A 14,881-nucleotide genomic window follows, 5' to 3' on the forward strand; every position below is an offset into this window, starting at 1 on the left:
AGAAGCTAGATGGTCATGTCTCAGGAGTGCAACTATCCCAGGGCCACTAAATGAATCCACTGTTGAGCAGAACACAAAGACCTGAATCTTCTTGGTTAACTAGTGTCTGCCTGCTGAATTAACTGCTGAGTCAACAGGTAGGGAAATCCAATGGATTCAACAGATCTGCTCTAGGATTTTTAAGTCAACATTTCAGGGACAACATTCTCTGCCCACTTACAACCTAAAATCATGAGTAGATTCCACTTTTATTTTTTTTAATTATTATTATTTTTTTATATTGTAAAGTTAAAATTGTACAATAGATTGTAAAATACATGTACATTCAAAAATTGGCCTGTGTTTCTCCACCCCCCTTTTCTATTCCACTTCTCCGTTATCATATTTTCTGATACCTAAACATTAAACCAGCTCTTCTTGTTTCATCCTCTCTTTCTACCCTTTTTCCCTTTCTCTTGTGTCACTATCTTTTATACTTCTTTATTCTTTCAAAGATTGTGTAATAATCTTTAGTGTTATCTCTACCTATCTCTCCTTCTATTAAACCACATTCCAATGATGTATATATCACTATCATCTTTTTACTTTCTCCCCCCCCCCCTTTGCGTTAGAACCATCCATTAACAGCTGGTAGAGGTCCTTATTTCCTTAAAGTCTTAATCTTTAAATAACTATAATATCTAGCTCTATTTAACTATCCTCTTTCCATCTTTTATTACAATATTTAATAAAGGGTTCCCATCCTAAATCATCTTTTTATTTCTTCCTCTCTCATCAATTTTGTCAAGTTGTCCATTTCTAAAACTTCCAGGGTTTTAATTAACCATTCACCAATTTCTAGAGCTTTATTTTCTTTCCAATTTTTTGCTATTACTATTAGAGAACTAGGATTGTTAACTCCATAGTTCTGGAAGGAAAAACAAAAGATCTCTGCCATTTCACAGATTGTGTAATGTTTGTTGGTTTGTAGTTGTTGTATGCCTTCAAGTCATTTCCGACTTATGGTGACCCTCAAGTGAACCTATAATGGGTTTTCTGGGCTGAGAATGTGTGACTCACCCAAGGTCAACCAGTGGGCTTTCATGGCCAAGTGGAGAATCAAATCCTGATCTCCAGAGTCATAGTCCAACTCTCAAACCACTATGCTTCAAGGAAATAAACCCAGAAGAATTTTTACAACTTTTCCTAGAGAAGTTGATCCTTTAACATGAGACATCTTGTCTATTTCACACTGTGCTTCTGATTCTCCCTCATCAATCTTAGTGTGTCTGGTTCTTCTCTAGACTAGGGGCAGAGAACATTTTAATTAACACACATTTTAGACCACAGTTCCCATAGTGCCTTCTCTATTGCTATGCTTGCTGGGCTTCTGGGAACTGAAGTTCAAAACAACTGGATGCCAGAAATTCCTCAAACCTGCTACAGACTATGGATCTGTAGGGAAAAACTGTGTTTTTAGTGGCATCTGTTTTTCAATCAGGCTGCGATCTGTCTTGGGGCGCCAGTTGTAGGAGACAGCCAGCCAGTGATGTAGCTGTGGCAAAAATGAGGACATTGGTTCCCCAAATAAGAATTCTGCCTCCTCATTTTCAGTCCCCAAACGTTTAGTGGAGAGGAAAATACTGTACCCAAAACTCTTCTATTTATTGTGTTTGCATTCCCTTGGTCAGTTTGTCTGTCCCTTTTCTTTCAATGTCTAAAATGCACATTGAAATCATCAACTGAAATTTCAAAGTTACTGACAGAAATATGGGGACTGAAGGAGAATTTCATGGGGGGCAGAATTCTTATTTGGGGGCAATGCCATCAACTTCGCCAACTCCCCAGAACCAGCATATCAATTAATGGCTCATTTAAAGAATATAATCTCTTTACAGTATCTAATTACTGTCATGCAGCACTCTTAAATATAATTACTGACCAAAAAACCCTCTCTGAGCTCACTGAGACTTACCATATATACTCGTGTATAAGTCGAGAAATTTAGGTCAAAAGATTGACCCAAAAAACTTGGATTGACTTATCCATGGGTCCATGGGTAAATGACTTGACCTTCTCCCCAGCCCAGCTGGGGAGAGGCTATGAAGGGCGACTGCATGCCCAGAAGCCTCTCGGGAGCCAGGCTTTTCCCCCCGGGAAGGAGCCTGGCTTTGGAGAGGCTTTGCTGGGCGATCGCGTGCCCAGAAGCCTCTCGGGAGCCAGGCTTTTTCTCCCGGGAAGGAGCCTGGCTTTGGAGAGGCTTTGCTGGGCGATCACACGCCCAGAAGCCTCTTGGGAGCCAGGCTTTTTCCCCCGGGAAGGAGCCTGGCTTTGGAGACTCTTTGCTGGGCGATCGTGCACCCAGAAACCTCTCGGGAGCCAGCCTTTTTCCCCCGGGAAGGAGCCTGGCTTTGGAGACGCTTTGCTGGGCAATAGCGCACCCAGAAGCCTCTCCAAATCCAGCCTCTCTCTCCCCCCAACGAGCCTGGCTTTGGAGACGCTGGGCTGGACGATCACTCAGCCTCACTGCAGAGAGGCTGGGCAGGGTGAGTGATTGCCCTGCAGCTTGTCTGCAGCCTGGCTGCCTTGGGAACTATGACCCCCGACTTATACACGGGGCATACCAAAATCCATACTTTTGCCCCCAAAAGTTGACCTCAATTTATACATGAGGTCGACTTATAATCGAGTATATACGGTACTCACTGAGACTGACTTGTGAGTAAATATACTTAGGGTTCTTCCGCTTGCTCTCTCCCTCTGTCCTTCAGCCCTTCAAAAACTCCTCAACTGTGGAAATGGGAAGTGAATCAAGAATTCTCATGTATATGGAAATTACATTTCTTACTCTCCAGATTATTAGGCAAAGGGAATGGAAGAGTTGGAAAAGTTTTCAATCCCAGTGGCTGTGCTTTTTTTCTCGTTGTTTCCCTAGTAGATATTGCAGTCCTTGTTCGTTTTGCTTTTCTGTGACCCAGTGTTTGTGGATGGGTGTGTGTGCGGGAACTGATGTCATATTGACCATTGCAGAAGAAGAGCAGAGGGAAGCAGAGTTTGTTGAAGCGTAGCAATATTTTAAAACAACAACAACAAACAAACACAGAGAATGGAGAATAAAAGAAAGCTCATCCCACCCCAGGTCTCTGGAACTAACCAACACATATCCATAAGCGTATAGCGCCGCCAAGTGGTGGCAAACGAAAAGGGAATCTCCCAATGTTCTCCAGTAGCGCACTAGCAGCAACAGATCTAGAAGTCAGAACACAACACATACACACACAAGGAAGGTTTACTGAGATATACATTGGAAGGAAACAGGGCTCAAGCAGAAGGTAGCAGAAACACAAACCAGGGTTGACACCTTTTTACCATGGACCTGTCCTCCTTCTTTTCCCAGCCCTACATTCCTCAGTGGCATCCCACCCCTGGTGTCACCCAGTGTGTGTGTATGGAGGCTGCTGATGGGCTCTGGCAGGCAAAAGGACACACTCGGCTCTCTCCTTCATTGCAATGGAGGAGATCTCCTCATGAAGAGGCCTCAGCCACTGCGGCAAAGCTGGGAGACAAGTGCTTGGCCCTCTCCTTTGTTGCACTTGGCAGAGGTCTCTTCATGAAGCTGAAAGATGGGCACTTGGCAGAGGTCTCCTCGTGAGGAGGCATCCGGTTTCACAGCAAAACTGGGAGAGACAGAGTGGGAGGAGGGCCTAACAGGGTGTCACCCCTCTTCTGGAGTCTCACCTGGTGTTGGCCGTATCCTCTGCACTCTGCTATTGATGCCACTGCCCTTAACTATAGACAGTTAGCATGTGAAGCTTTTCCTAGCATAAAGATAAAGCCAAGGCTACATCATCAGTGGCCATGAGAGTTATGGGATTCTTGGAGCTCCCAACCCTTCCATGAGCAATTCCTTCAACATTTCTTTCCTGTTTCACTGTGGCCTACACTTTGCCAGAAGCTTTGCCCTTGGTTTAGTAGACAAAAAGAAGTGAAATGCTTTGAGTGGCTCTTATAATGAAAGATAGACAAGATAATACAGTATAAGGGAAGATAGAGAGAAGAAACTTTGCCACTGGGACTGCAGATACTGTCAGCCCTCCATATCCACATTTTTTTTAATCCATGGATTCAAGCATCCACTGCTTGAAAATATTCAAAGAATATATAAATTCCAAAAAGCAAACCTTGATTTTGCCATCTTATATAATGATCACCATTTTACTATTCACTGTATTTAATGGGACTTGAACATCCATGAATTTTGGTATCCCCAGGGGATCCTGGAACCAAACCTCAGCAGATACCAAATTACTAAATTAGTTCATGGAGTAAATAGAACAGGAGATTACAAGCAGACAAAGAAAAAAGAAAAGGAAGAGGAAGCACTAAGGAAAAACAAGCAACCAAAAAAGGCCAGTTCCCCCTTTGGTGGCAAACCATGGTCATCAGCTTTGTGAAACAAATTTTAGCTTACTCAGCTGAAGCAAGCTGCATGATGAGGGAGAAGTAGCTATTATAAATGGTTACTGGGAATGACAGCTGGATGACAATTGCCCCCACCCCAGCAGAGATTGAATGAAAAGAAAAGCCAAGGAAAGCAAGAATTCTTTACTGTAAATGCCTAGGAAGAATCACTCTAGACAGATAGCTAACAAATTCACAGCTTGTGACAGAAGCTGTTAGAAGCAGGATTCAAAGCATTAGAAATATAGACCTCTCAAAGAGCTTCCCAAGATATTAAAAAAGGATGGTGGCTCCTATGCATTTGAACCAGGTCCTGGCCTTCTTCCCACTATGGTTTAAACTGGATAGTGATTCCAAATGATTTGGTTTAAACCACCATGGTTCCCACTTAATTTGTATCGCTGAAGTGATTTGGAAAGGGGGGCCATGGTTTTTACCCATCTAACCTGCATCAAAAAGATGCTGGTAAAATGGGGTGTTTTTTGGGCTGAATCAATTTATTTGGAAATAAAGTGATTCAGCGCAAGTGGGAATCAGATGGATTCAAATTAGATTCGAATCTGCCCTGGTTCCCACTGGCAGCGGCTTCCCCAGCCTGCCAGCCATACATCTATGCCTGCTCCGTCCTCAGTCCTCCATCCTGGTTCTCTCCTTCCGCCCCGACCACTCCTCCGCCCCCGGCCTACCGGTATGGCCAGGAGGACAGAGGGAGGCATGGTGGGAAAGCTGCAGCTGTCGCTTCCTGCACTGATTCTTGAAACCGGCGCAAACATAGTGGGAACCACTCTGTTTGTTGAACCCGGTTCAGGAATCGAATCAAGAGTTAAGTGGGAATTATGCCCTTGTAAAGTACTTGTAAGTCTCCCAGAGGATTTTGAGGAAAGCCCTACTTGACAGACAACTTTGGGTCACAATTTGGATCTCTCCCCCCCCCCCCACACTCTCTCTATGAACACCATACCATAAAAGCATCTCATATATATCCACAACATTCATACCACATCCCACCTTCAGATCCTGAAAAGCAAAGAAATGATGCCCTGGCAGGACCAGCTGGTCTGACAGGCATGCATTGAGAGGTCAGGAGACACCTTTCCAAACTACAGGAAGTTAGCTGCATTCACTTCCTGATTTTAAAAGGCCTCTTCTGGACCTAAATTGGTCTCAGGTATCAAAAACATGGTGCAAAGTCCCCCCACATCTTCTCAAAAGCATTGGGAGTTCTTTGGAGCAACATTTTCCCCACCCTGTGCTATATGATTGGTTTTGTGCTATGGGTAACTGAGCAACAACCCTGATGCTTAGATCACTGACTTCTATCTCACAGTTGAGTAACTGAGATGAATGAAAGTGATATATTGATGGTAGCAAGAAGCTCCCTGGCAGAAGAAGCAACAGCTTATTTGGTGCTTTCTTCAAAGGATGCTCACACGTATCCACCTGGACCCGCCAAATGCTTCAGAAAATCAAATACTCAATCCTCTCCCTGAGGATATTCAAATGTCAAGTAAAAAGTGATTTATTTTGGCAGGTGTTCTGTATCACCAGTTCTTGAACATTTATTCCTTTCCCAGTCCTCTGAAAGTTGTATTTGTATTTTTAAAAATTGTATTGTTCTTAAATGAAAATTATGGAGAAAATATTTAAAATAAGTAATAGGTAAATTAAATAGAGGTTTTTAGTAAATGTGGAAAAACATAGTCCTTTGGCAGCAAAATGATGATTTATATTTTAACGTATTTCTTCAGTCCAGGTGGTGGGAATCAGGTGGCCTTTCAGATGTTGTTGGACTGTAAGACTGTATCTCTCTGTTTAAAGCCCAAGCTTTAATATCTGCAGGGAGGGCTTTCTCTCGGTCCCATCACCATCACTGGCATGGTTGGTGAGCACACAGGAGAGAAGTTTCTTTGTGGCTTCTTCCAAGTGGTGCAACTTGGGAAGTCAGACTGATCCATTCCCTGCTGCCTTTCCTCTGGCAGGTAAAGATCTTTTAATTTAAGGAAGCATTTGGTGTTTGTTTTTTAATATGTCGTGTCAGGTAGTTTTTAATGAGAAGTGTTGTGTTTCAATTTTAGCATGTTTTATAAGTGCTTTTAAAAGGGCTTTTAACTTGTGTTTTTAACTTGCGTTTTGAAAATAGAACTTGGCTTGATTGTGTTTTAACTTTACTATTAAGAGGTTTTTTAAGCTGTATTGTTTTCTTTTTTCTTTTCATTTTTAAATTTTTTATTATTATTTACACAGTACATAGAAAACTATATGATCCATAATTCATAATATGCTTTTTCCCCTTCGCCCACTCCTACAGACACTCAAAGCAAATATATTTCATTTAAATTAACAATCCTTTTCGGAGCTATGGAAAATATAATTAATTATATATTTTTTACTTCTTCATACCCCATTTTACCTTCCACTTTCTTAATCACAATTTCCCATTTATCTTTCTATGATTCTTTATTGCTTTCCCCAATATATTTAAGTCTTCTTTCCCTATGGAAATCAAATAATATACATTCTTTTATATAAGTAATACTTATTCCAACTAGATTTCTTTTTCCATCCAAAAGCAATCACTGCATGGGCAACTTTTTAAAATTTGTTTTGTTACATATCCTTGATTGCTATCCAATCCTAATTCCCCAAAATTAAGAGTTAAACTATTTTTTTTTTTGCTTAATTGTATCTCTATCCCTATTATATTTATCTGTTCCTTAACATCTGTCCAAAAATCTTGAACAAACGGGCATTCCCACTATATATGTATATAAATTCCATTAGCTCCACATCCATCCCAACATTATGACTGGAATTTATTATTTATAAAAGCTAATTGATGTGGCATCCTGTATTGTGTTTTCAACAGGTTGTGCATCACCTTAAATCCAGTGCTGGAAGAAGGATGGGATATAACTTAAATAAATAAATACTGTACATACTCAACTATAAATTGACCTCATATATAAGATGAGGGCAGGTTTTGGGGCCAAAATTATGCATTTTGATAGGACCCATGGATAAGTCATGGGTAAAACCTAGGGGCATGTAACAAAAGATGTAAAGGATGAAGCAAATCAAAACAATGTCCAAAAAACTTACAAAATTCCAGCAGGCATAACTGTTTGTGCTAATCTTAAAAGCTGGATGGATGGATGAGTAGAGGTGGATCAGTGCTTCCAGGACAGATTATACTCTTGCCTTTCACCAGGGGAAGGTTCCTTTTTTAATAAGAGTTAAAGTACAGTACTTACACTGACCTGTAGATAAGTCGACTCAGGTTGTTTGGGTCAATTTTTTGACTAAAATGTCTAGATTTATACATATACAGTAAGCCCTAGCCAGCACAGCCAGTGAAGAATGCTAGGTGTTGCAGTCAAACAATATTATTATTATTATTATTAACCTTTATTTATGAAGCGCTGTAAATTTACACAGCGCTGTACATGCAATCTTTTTAGTTAGACGGTTCCCTGCCCTCAGGCTTACAATCTAATCTGGGGGTCCACTCCCCTGCCCCCATATAGTCCTTTTTAATCCCACTTTTCCAGCTAAAACCATGTATTTTTCTACATGATTACTCTAAATAGTAAGAAGGCCTCAGTCAAGCTGACCCAAGATATGACAGGGGAACAGTAGAGAGCTAGAAGTCCTGAGCAGCTGCTGAGTTTTACTTTGTGTTGTTTTTTCTGAGTGCGAAACACTTGGGAATGTCTCAGCACAACAGTGCTGTACACTTTAATGTGTGCCATGAACCAGATGTTCCCAGTGATATCTGGCGCTGATGTGGAAAGGAAGAGACAGTCAAATCACAAAAGAGATCAAAATGTCTCAGAGAGACCAGATTTTTCACTGAACCCCCATGGCAGTGGTAACGAGTTTTCTCTAGCTAACTGCTGGCCTTGCATTAGTCTAAGAAGCTGCCTTGACTCCTGCCTGCCCAGTGAAACAGAGAAGCTTGCTACTTACCATAGAGTAGATAGCCACAGGTGATAGCTACGTTCAGCTTGACCAGCCAAGGGTCTCCCCTGCAAAGATGAAACAGTAGTGGGATGGTAAAACAGTGGGGGTCTGCCTTCTCCTCCAACTCATTACGTCCTATTTCTTTTCCTCATGATTCTGCTATCACAGAGTGTTATAATATAGAATTCGATTTTAGGGATTACAATTTTCAGAATCACCAGCCAGCAAGGATACAGGGGTCTTTTATTGGAAGCCTCACTGATTAAAATTTTGTTCTTAGTGATTGCAACTGATACAGTCAAGGCAATTTAAATAACTGATTTATATCTAAATTTCTTACTTGGAAATTCATATATGATATATTTCATATACTGTATTTCATTATATAAAGTTCATATATTCATTGCTTGGTTTGGAAATAAGAGGGTCCTGAATAAAAAGCTTAGAGCACAACCCAAAGCTGTTTGTCACAACCGCTTCCACAAACTGCAGAATTGCCTCTGCCTACAGCAGGACTGTGGAATCTTTGAGCCTTCTAATGTTGCTGGATTTCAACTCCCATCAGTTCCCTAGGTGAATCTGCACTGCAGAAATAAACCAGTTTGACACTACTTTAACTGCCAAGACTTTATCCTACAGAATCTTGGGATTTGTAGTTTGGTGAGGCACCACAGCTCTCTGACAGACTAGGCTGAATATCTAACCCAACTACAAATTCCAGGATTCCACAGGATGGAATCATGACAGTTAAAGTGATATCAAATTGCTTTATTTCTGCAGACTAGCCATTTTAAGTATGCTGGCAGTTGTGCCTCAACAACATATGTAGAGCCATAGGCATAGCATGGGTGCAGGTTTCTTTTTTGCATGTATCTTTGTAGCTATATAAGACTACTACCTATCTATTTAAAAATATTTTTAGACTCCCTCTAAGGGTGGAACCACCCCCAGGGGACATACCAGGGCAAATGAAACATTATGAAATAATAAAAACAGTAATGAAAAATAAAGGCAGCAGTCTAAAAATTATAAAAACAACAGGTTAACAGATATTTCCAGAATTCAGAAGATCTGAAAAGAAAGCACCTGGCAAACTTTTGATGGAAGTCTGTTTCAGAGGTGTATCGTAATTACTAAAGAGACAAAACCATTTGAAGTCTAGTGTGAGGGTTCTCTGGGTCTCCCTCCCTCTCTTGTCTGAGCTTGATGGGACCCCTTGAGAGCACCTTTTATCTAAAGAACTTACTGCCACCACTTGATGCTTAACTCTTTCCACTTTAGCAATGCAATGGGACATTGCTGGGGAATTCCACTAGTAAATCCCTTGCCAACAGTAGGGCAGAACAGAGCCAAACTGAGATATGTAAAAAGGAGTGCAAGAGAGGCAGAGTACTTTTTAAAAAAAGAAAGAAAGAAAAAGGCTTTATTCTAAATAAGGAAATTCTATAGTAAAAGGATATTTCTTTTCATAAAGAATCTTCTTGTTCTTCAGGCACAGGTGGAAGATATAGGTTGCACAGCCAAATCAATTCAGCCAAACCAGGAAAAGTAATCCTAATGCCACTGACTGGTACATTCTCCTAATCTTATTCACAGATCAGATGGGACTGGTAGTCCTTGATGTTTCTGGATAGCTAGGAGTCTGGACTCCATTGTCCAGCTCCACCAGCTTCAGTTCCAGAGTTCCTGGTTAGAAGCCCCTCATGGTCTGCTTAGTGACAGCCAAGAACAAAGACAGACCCCAAACCTCATGGTGCGTTCAGGCTTTATAAAACCTTTCCCGAGAGCCATCTTGAAGGTTCACAATTCTCCTCAACTGCCTTGGGCTATGTTTCCAAGAATTTCCCAGACAACATGGTGTAGTGGTTTGAGTGGTGGACTACAACTCTGGAGACCAGGATTCAGTTTCCAGTGCAGCCATGAAATCCACTGGGTGACCTTGGGCAAGTCACATGTTCTCAGCCTCAGGAGAAGAAAATGGGAAACCTTCTCTGAACAAATCTGGCTAAGAAAAACCCATGATAGGGTTGCCTTAGGGTCACCATAAAACAGAAATGATTTGAGGACATAACAACAACAACAACAACAACAACAACAAATGACCAGTGTCCATGCTGGCTCAGGGAAACTTAAAGAACTAATTCAAAAAAGTAACATTTCAAATTTCTTGACTTGCAGATGACTGTTAAACGTAGACCCTGAAAAGGTCATCCACAGGATGGTGACTTATAGATAGCATTCTGCCTCACAGATTACTGTAAGTAACATAAGCAGAAGGATTGTAATCATAGAATGTATAGGGCTGCATCTGCACTGCAGAAATAATCCGGGGTGACACCATTTTAACTACCCTGGCTCAGTGCTATGGAACTCTGGGAACTGTAGTTTTGTGAGACATTTAGCCTTCTCTGTCAGAGAGCTCTGGTGCCACAACAAACTACAGTTCCAAAATTCCATAGCACTGAGCCATGGCAGTTAAAGTGGTGTCAAACTGGACTATTTCTGTAGTGCAGATATAGCCTATGAGGCACTCTAAGCTAAGAAAGGAGTGTAAGTGTTAATTATTATAGCTGTCGTAGTGTAATGTACAAGTGAAAAGTTCCTACTTTTTCAGCCCAGTAGGAAACCCACAGTATTATAAACATCAGCTCTGTGATTCTATGAATAGCTATGCTATTTACAGTATCTTGACAAGTCAGGTATTTTCTTTCATTTACATAGAAAATCAGCTTTTAACTCTGTGTAACTGATAAGCTTTCATAATTTAGTTTTAAGACATGCTAAATGTAAGTACTTATATATTTTAAATTCAGAATTTAAACCAGCTTTTTATTATTTTTAGGGTTGCAGAAGATACCAGAAGCCCTTTCACACTAAACAATTATAGTGCCATTATTCCACTTTAACTGCCATGGTAACATCCTATGGAATCCTGTGTCTGCAGTTTAGGAAGGGGCATTTAGAATTCTCAGCCAGAGGGCTCTTCTAGCACCTCTCAAAACTACAAATCCCAGTATTCCACAGGATGCAGACCAATGGCAGTTAAATTGGAATTGTAGCACTGTAATTGTGTAGTATGAAATGAGCCCAGATGGTAAAGGTAAAGATAAAGGATTCCACTTTGACAAGGTTGTCAAGTTGTGTCCAACTGTAGGATCAAATGGTAAGAACTAGGTAGGAAATTGGGCAGTGGGACCCAAGAATCTTTGCGTTACCATGATAGTACTTTTGAGCCAAAAGACCTACTGAACTATTTTTTTCTCTACAAGTCATCTGTACAGTCCCAGACCTGGAACACCTACTAAGGAAGATCAAAGAAGAAAGTGCAAAGGCAGGCTTAATGTTGAATATAAAGAAAACAACAATAATGACCACTGAGGACCTTCACAAGTTCAACCTAGACAATGAAGAAATAGAAATAGTAAAAGAATTCCTATGCCTGGGATCAAACACTGATAGAAATGGGGACTGCAGTCAAGAAATCAGAAGAAGATTAAGAATGGGGAGAGTGGCTATAGAAGAACTAGAAAAGATTCCAAAATGCAAAGCTACACAACTGAGCACAAAAGTAAGAATCATACAAACAATTGTATTTCCTATTACCATGTATGCATGTGAGAGCTGGACAGTTAGGAAAGATGATTGGAAGAAAATCCATTCATTTGAGATGTGGTGCTGAAAAAGAGTGCTGAGGATCCCATGGATAGCCAAAAGGACAAACAAATGTGTCCTTGAGCAGATTAAGCCAGAAACCTTCCTGGAAGCCAAGATGACCAAACTGAGGCTGTCGTACTTCAGACACATCATGAGAAGGAAGGACTCATTGTAAATGACAATAATGCTGGGAAAGGTGGAGGGAAGTAGGAAGAGAGGAAGGCCACATGCCAGATGGATGGACTCTATTAAGGAGGTCACGGGTTTTATGGGGTTACAGGAATTAAGTAGAGCAGTGGAGGGCAGAGGGTCTTGGAGATGTCTCATCCATTGGGTCACCATGAGTTGAGATCGACTCAAGGGCAGTTAAGAACAACAACAACAACAACAACAACAACAACAACAACCACGTCACTTAGATAAAAAGCCATAGGAATGTTCCACAGATCATCCCAAGAGGACCATATGATCTGGAAAGTCTATAGGGTATTTGGTGGTCTAATACAGCTTTAGCCTCATGCTTGGTTTCTCAGTCTAAGAAACTTGTCAAAGAAGAAGATGGTGCCCTGCCCTCTTCACCCCTCTCCTGATCTTGACTACACACTTGCTTCTTCTAACTTGCACCCTTGGCCTGGTCTCTGTTCAGTCCTCTCGACCTGGACTTCTACTTGACTTTGAACTGTGTATTTGCTTCTCTGATGCCAACTAATCACTTGCAGGATAAAACTTGCAGGTTTCTAGAACATTTGATAACTGAATTTAAGAATAAGTAAACAAATAGATCCAATACTTGTTTTTAAATCCATTTTTATTTTTAAAAAAGTAATTGATCTTCATCTTCCCTGTCCACTGATCAATCAACTATGGGTAACTAATTTACCATTTAAAACTAATGTAGACATGCTCTCTTGAGACTGCCATCACAGCAATCCCCTTTTCTTCTAAGTTCCAATGTTATTATTTGTCAGAAGTCCACCTTCATGAGTAGGCCCATGAACCTGTCCTTGCTAATGTTGTCACTGCCCATTTTCATCACTCAAGCTTCTGAGCCAATTTGTACCACCTGACCTCTCATCACTTGGTTGCTGGCTCTGAGAGGGAAAGTAAGTAAGACAGCACCACCAAAGAGGAAGAGCACCAGGAGGCTCAAGGAGTTGCCACTGTCCCCAATTGGAGTACCACAGTGGGCACCTAGCATCTGCAGATCCCTGATGGCACCCTGTTAGTTCTGTCTGCTAGCTTTGTGTTACTGGAAACTAAATGTGGCAATGTCATAATCAGTTGCACTTGCTTTTTCTCAAATCAGAGGGTTTTGGGAAATATGTACACAGATGCACCTAGAGCTCTGAAAAGTTACACCCAGAATCCTTCATTCAGCACAGTCAGAGGCCATGCTTGCTGGGGGATTGTGGGATTCATAATCCAAAAATTAACTTTTCCAAGTTCTGGATGAAAATGGACATGTTTATCTTTATAAAAAGAAAATGATTATAACCTCAAACTCTAGTTCTGGAAGGACAAAGTACAAAAGACGTGTCATAGAAGACCAAGGAACAAAACTGCATGAAATAAATGTGATAAGAGATCCATTTAAAATCACAGATTAAAATTCCTTGATTGCCAAGTGCAGCAGAGATGGACTGTGAGACAGCCCAGGAGGCTGGATAGAACCAAATACATGCTGGTGAGAAAAGAGTAGAAATGGCAGGATGTAATGTAGATTGACGAGAGGGTGGGATGTGAAAGGGATTGCTCAGTGCCTACAGAACTTCAGGGGCCCACCTCAGCCAGCCTCATCTGGGAGCAATGAGAGGCTAAAGGACAGCAGGCATGGCCATGGTGCATTGACAGCATAAGCACCTCTTAAGGCACGGTGCCAGCCCCGGATCACAGGCTCCTGCCTGCAGCTAACTCCACCCCATCTGGTTCAATCCTAAACCCAAAGGGAAACAAGAGTCCATTCTTTCCCAGCATAAAACATCCCTTCATGATTTCTCTACACAATGGGACCAATCAAGCTCACAGGCACCTCCTCCCTCTCTCGCTTGAGGGGAAGCAAGCCAAGGAAACAAAGCCTGCAGCCTGGGTGGTGAAGTGTGTTATGAGAGGGTGGCAGAGTTTATGTGTGGGTGTGAGAGGGAGGGAGGGGAGAATGAGAGTGCAAGCCTGGTGCTCCATTCCTTCTTACCAGATGGGATTGGCATTTATGGCGTCGTCATACCAAAGGATGTAGAGGCAGAAGAGACCAACTATTATGGCATGGAGAGTGGACACACACCTAGGAAGGAGGAACAGGAGGAAGATGAGTTAAGGGTTAACCCAGGATTAACCCATTTGTGTTCACAGAGGTGCAGTCTCTTTGCCTTTACACACACATACACAATTATTTCTTGTAAAACCAACAAGGCCTCAAGGCTTTTCTTTCTTCTTGCCCAAACATGGACCAATGTCTATTTTTGCTCCTCTAACATGTTGTTAAGACTTGAGCCAGATAAGATCACAAGAAGGAACTACATGTCTTTTCCCACCCCATCTCCTCCACTACCCCCAGAGTCTTGTACCTGGAGTTCCATTCACTCTGCTTCACTGAAGAAAGGGTGGAGTAGCTGGGGCTCAGCGACAAGGAGAGCTGGGGGCTGACAGCAGAAAAGGAGAACTGGAAGGCTACAAAGCTGCTGGCCACAATGCAGTAGCCCACGCGGGTGGAGTCCTCCATTGAATTTCAGCAACACCTGTGAACAGATGATTGAATGTGAGAACAGGGAATGGTCTGCTGTTGTGCTGAAATTCTCTAAGGACAACAGGTTTAGCAAATTGCTCCCTCAAG

The 14,881-nt window shown here is 41.6% G+C and overlaps 1 protein-coding gene across 5 annotated transcripts in view; it reads right to left on the bottom strand.

Moving 5' to 3' along the window:
* Window positions 1-14,881, bottom strand: part of CNN1 (calponin 1) — a 106,411-nt gene that overhangs the window by 73,605 nt on the left and 17,925 nt on the right. For 4 of the 5 annotated variants that reach the window (XM_042448441.1, XM_042448440.1, XM_042448445.1 and 1 more), the window contains exons 2-5: window positions 14,616-14,786; window positions 14,243-14,332; window positions 8,407-8,465; window positions 3,134-3,228 (exon numbers count right to left, since the gene is read on the bottom strand). In XM_042448441.1, the coding sequence (XP_042304375.1) occupies window positions 3,134-3,228; window positions 8,407-8,465; window positions 14,243-14,332; window positions 14,616-14,770 (399 nt within the window). In that variant the 5' untranslated portion in view covers window positions 14,771-14,786. Of the gene's footprint in view, window positions 1-3,133; window positions 3,229-8,406; window positions 8,466-14,242; window positions 14,333-14,615; window positions 14,787-14,881 lie in introns of those variants that run through there. The other variant, XM_042448439.1, reaches the window with a different exon arrangement.

The sequence above is a fragment of the Sceloporus undulatus genome, chromosome 2 (genome assembly GCF_019175285.1).
Source record: "Sceloporus undulatus isolate JIND9_A2432 ecotype Alabama chromosome 2, SceUnd_v1.1, whole genome shotgun sequence".
Lineage (NCBI taxonomy): Eukaryota > Metazoa > Chordata > Lepidosauria > Squamata > Phrynosomatidae > Sceloporus > Sceloporus undulatus.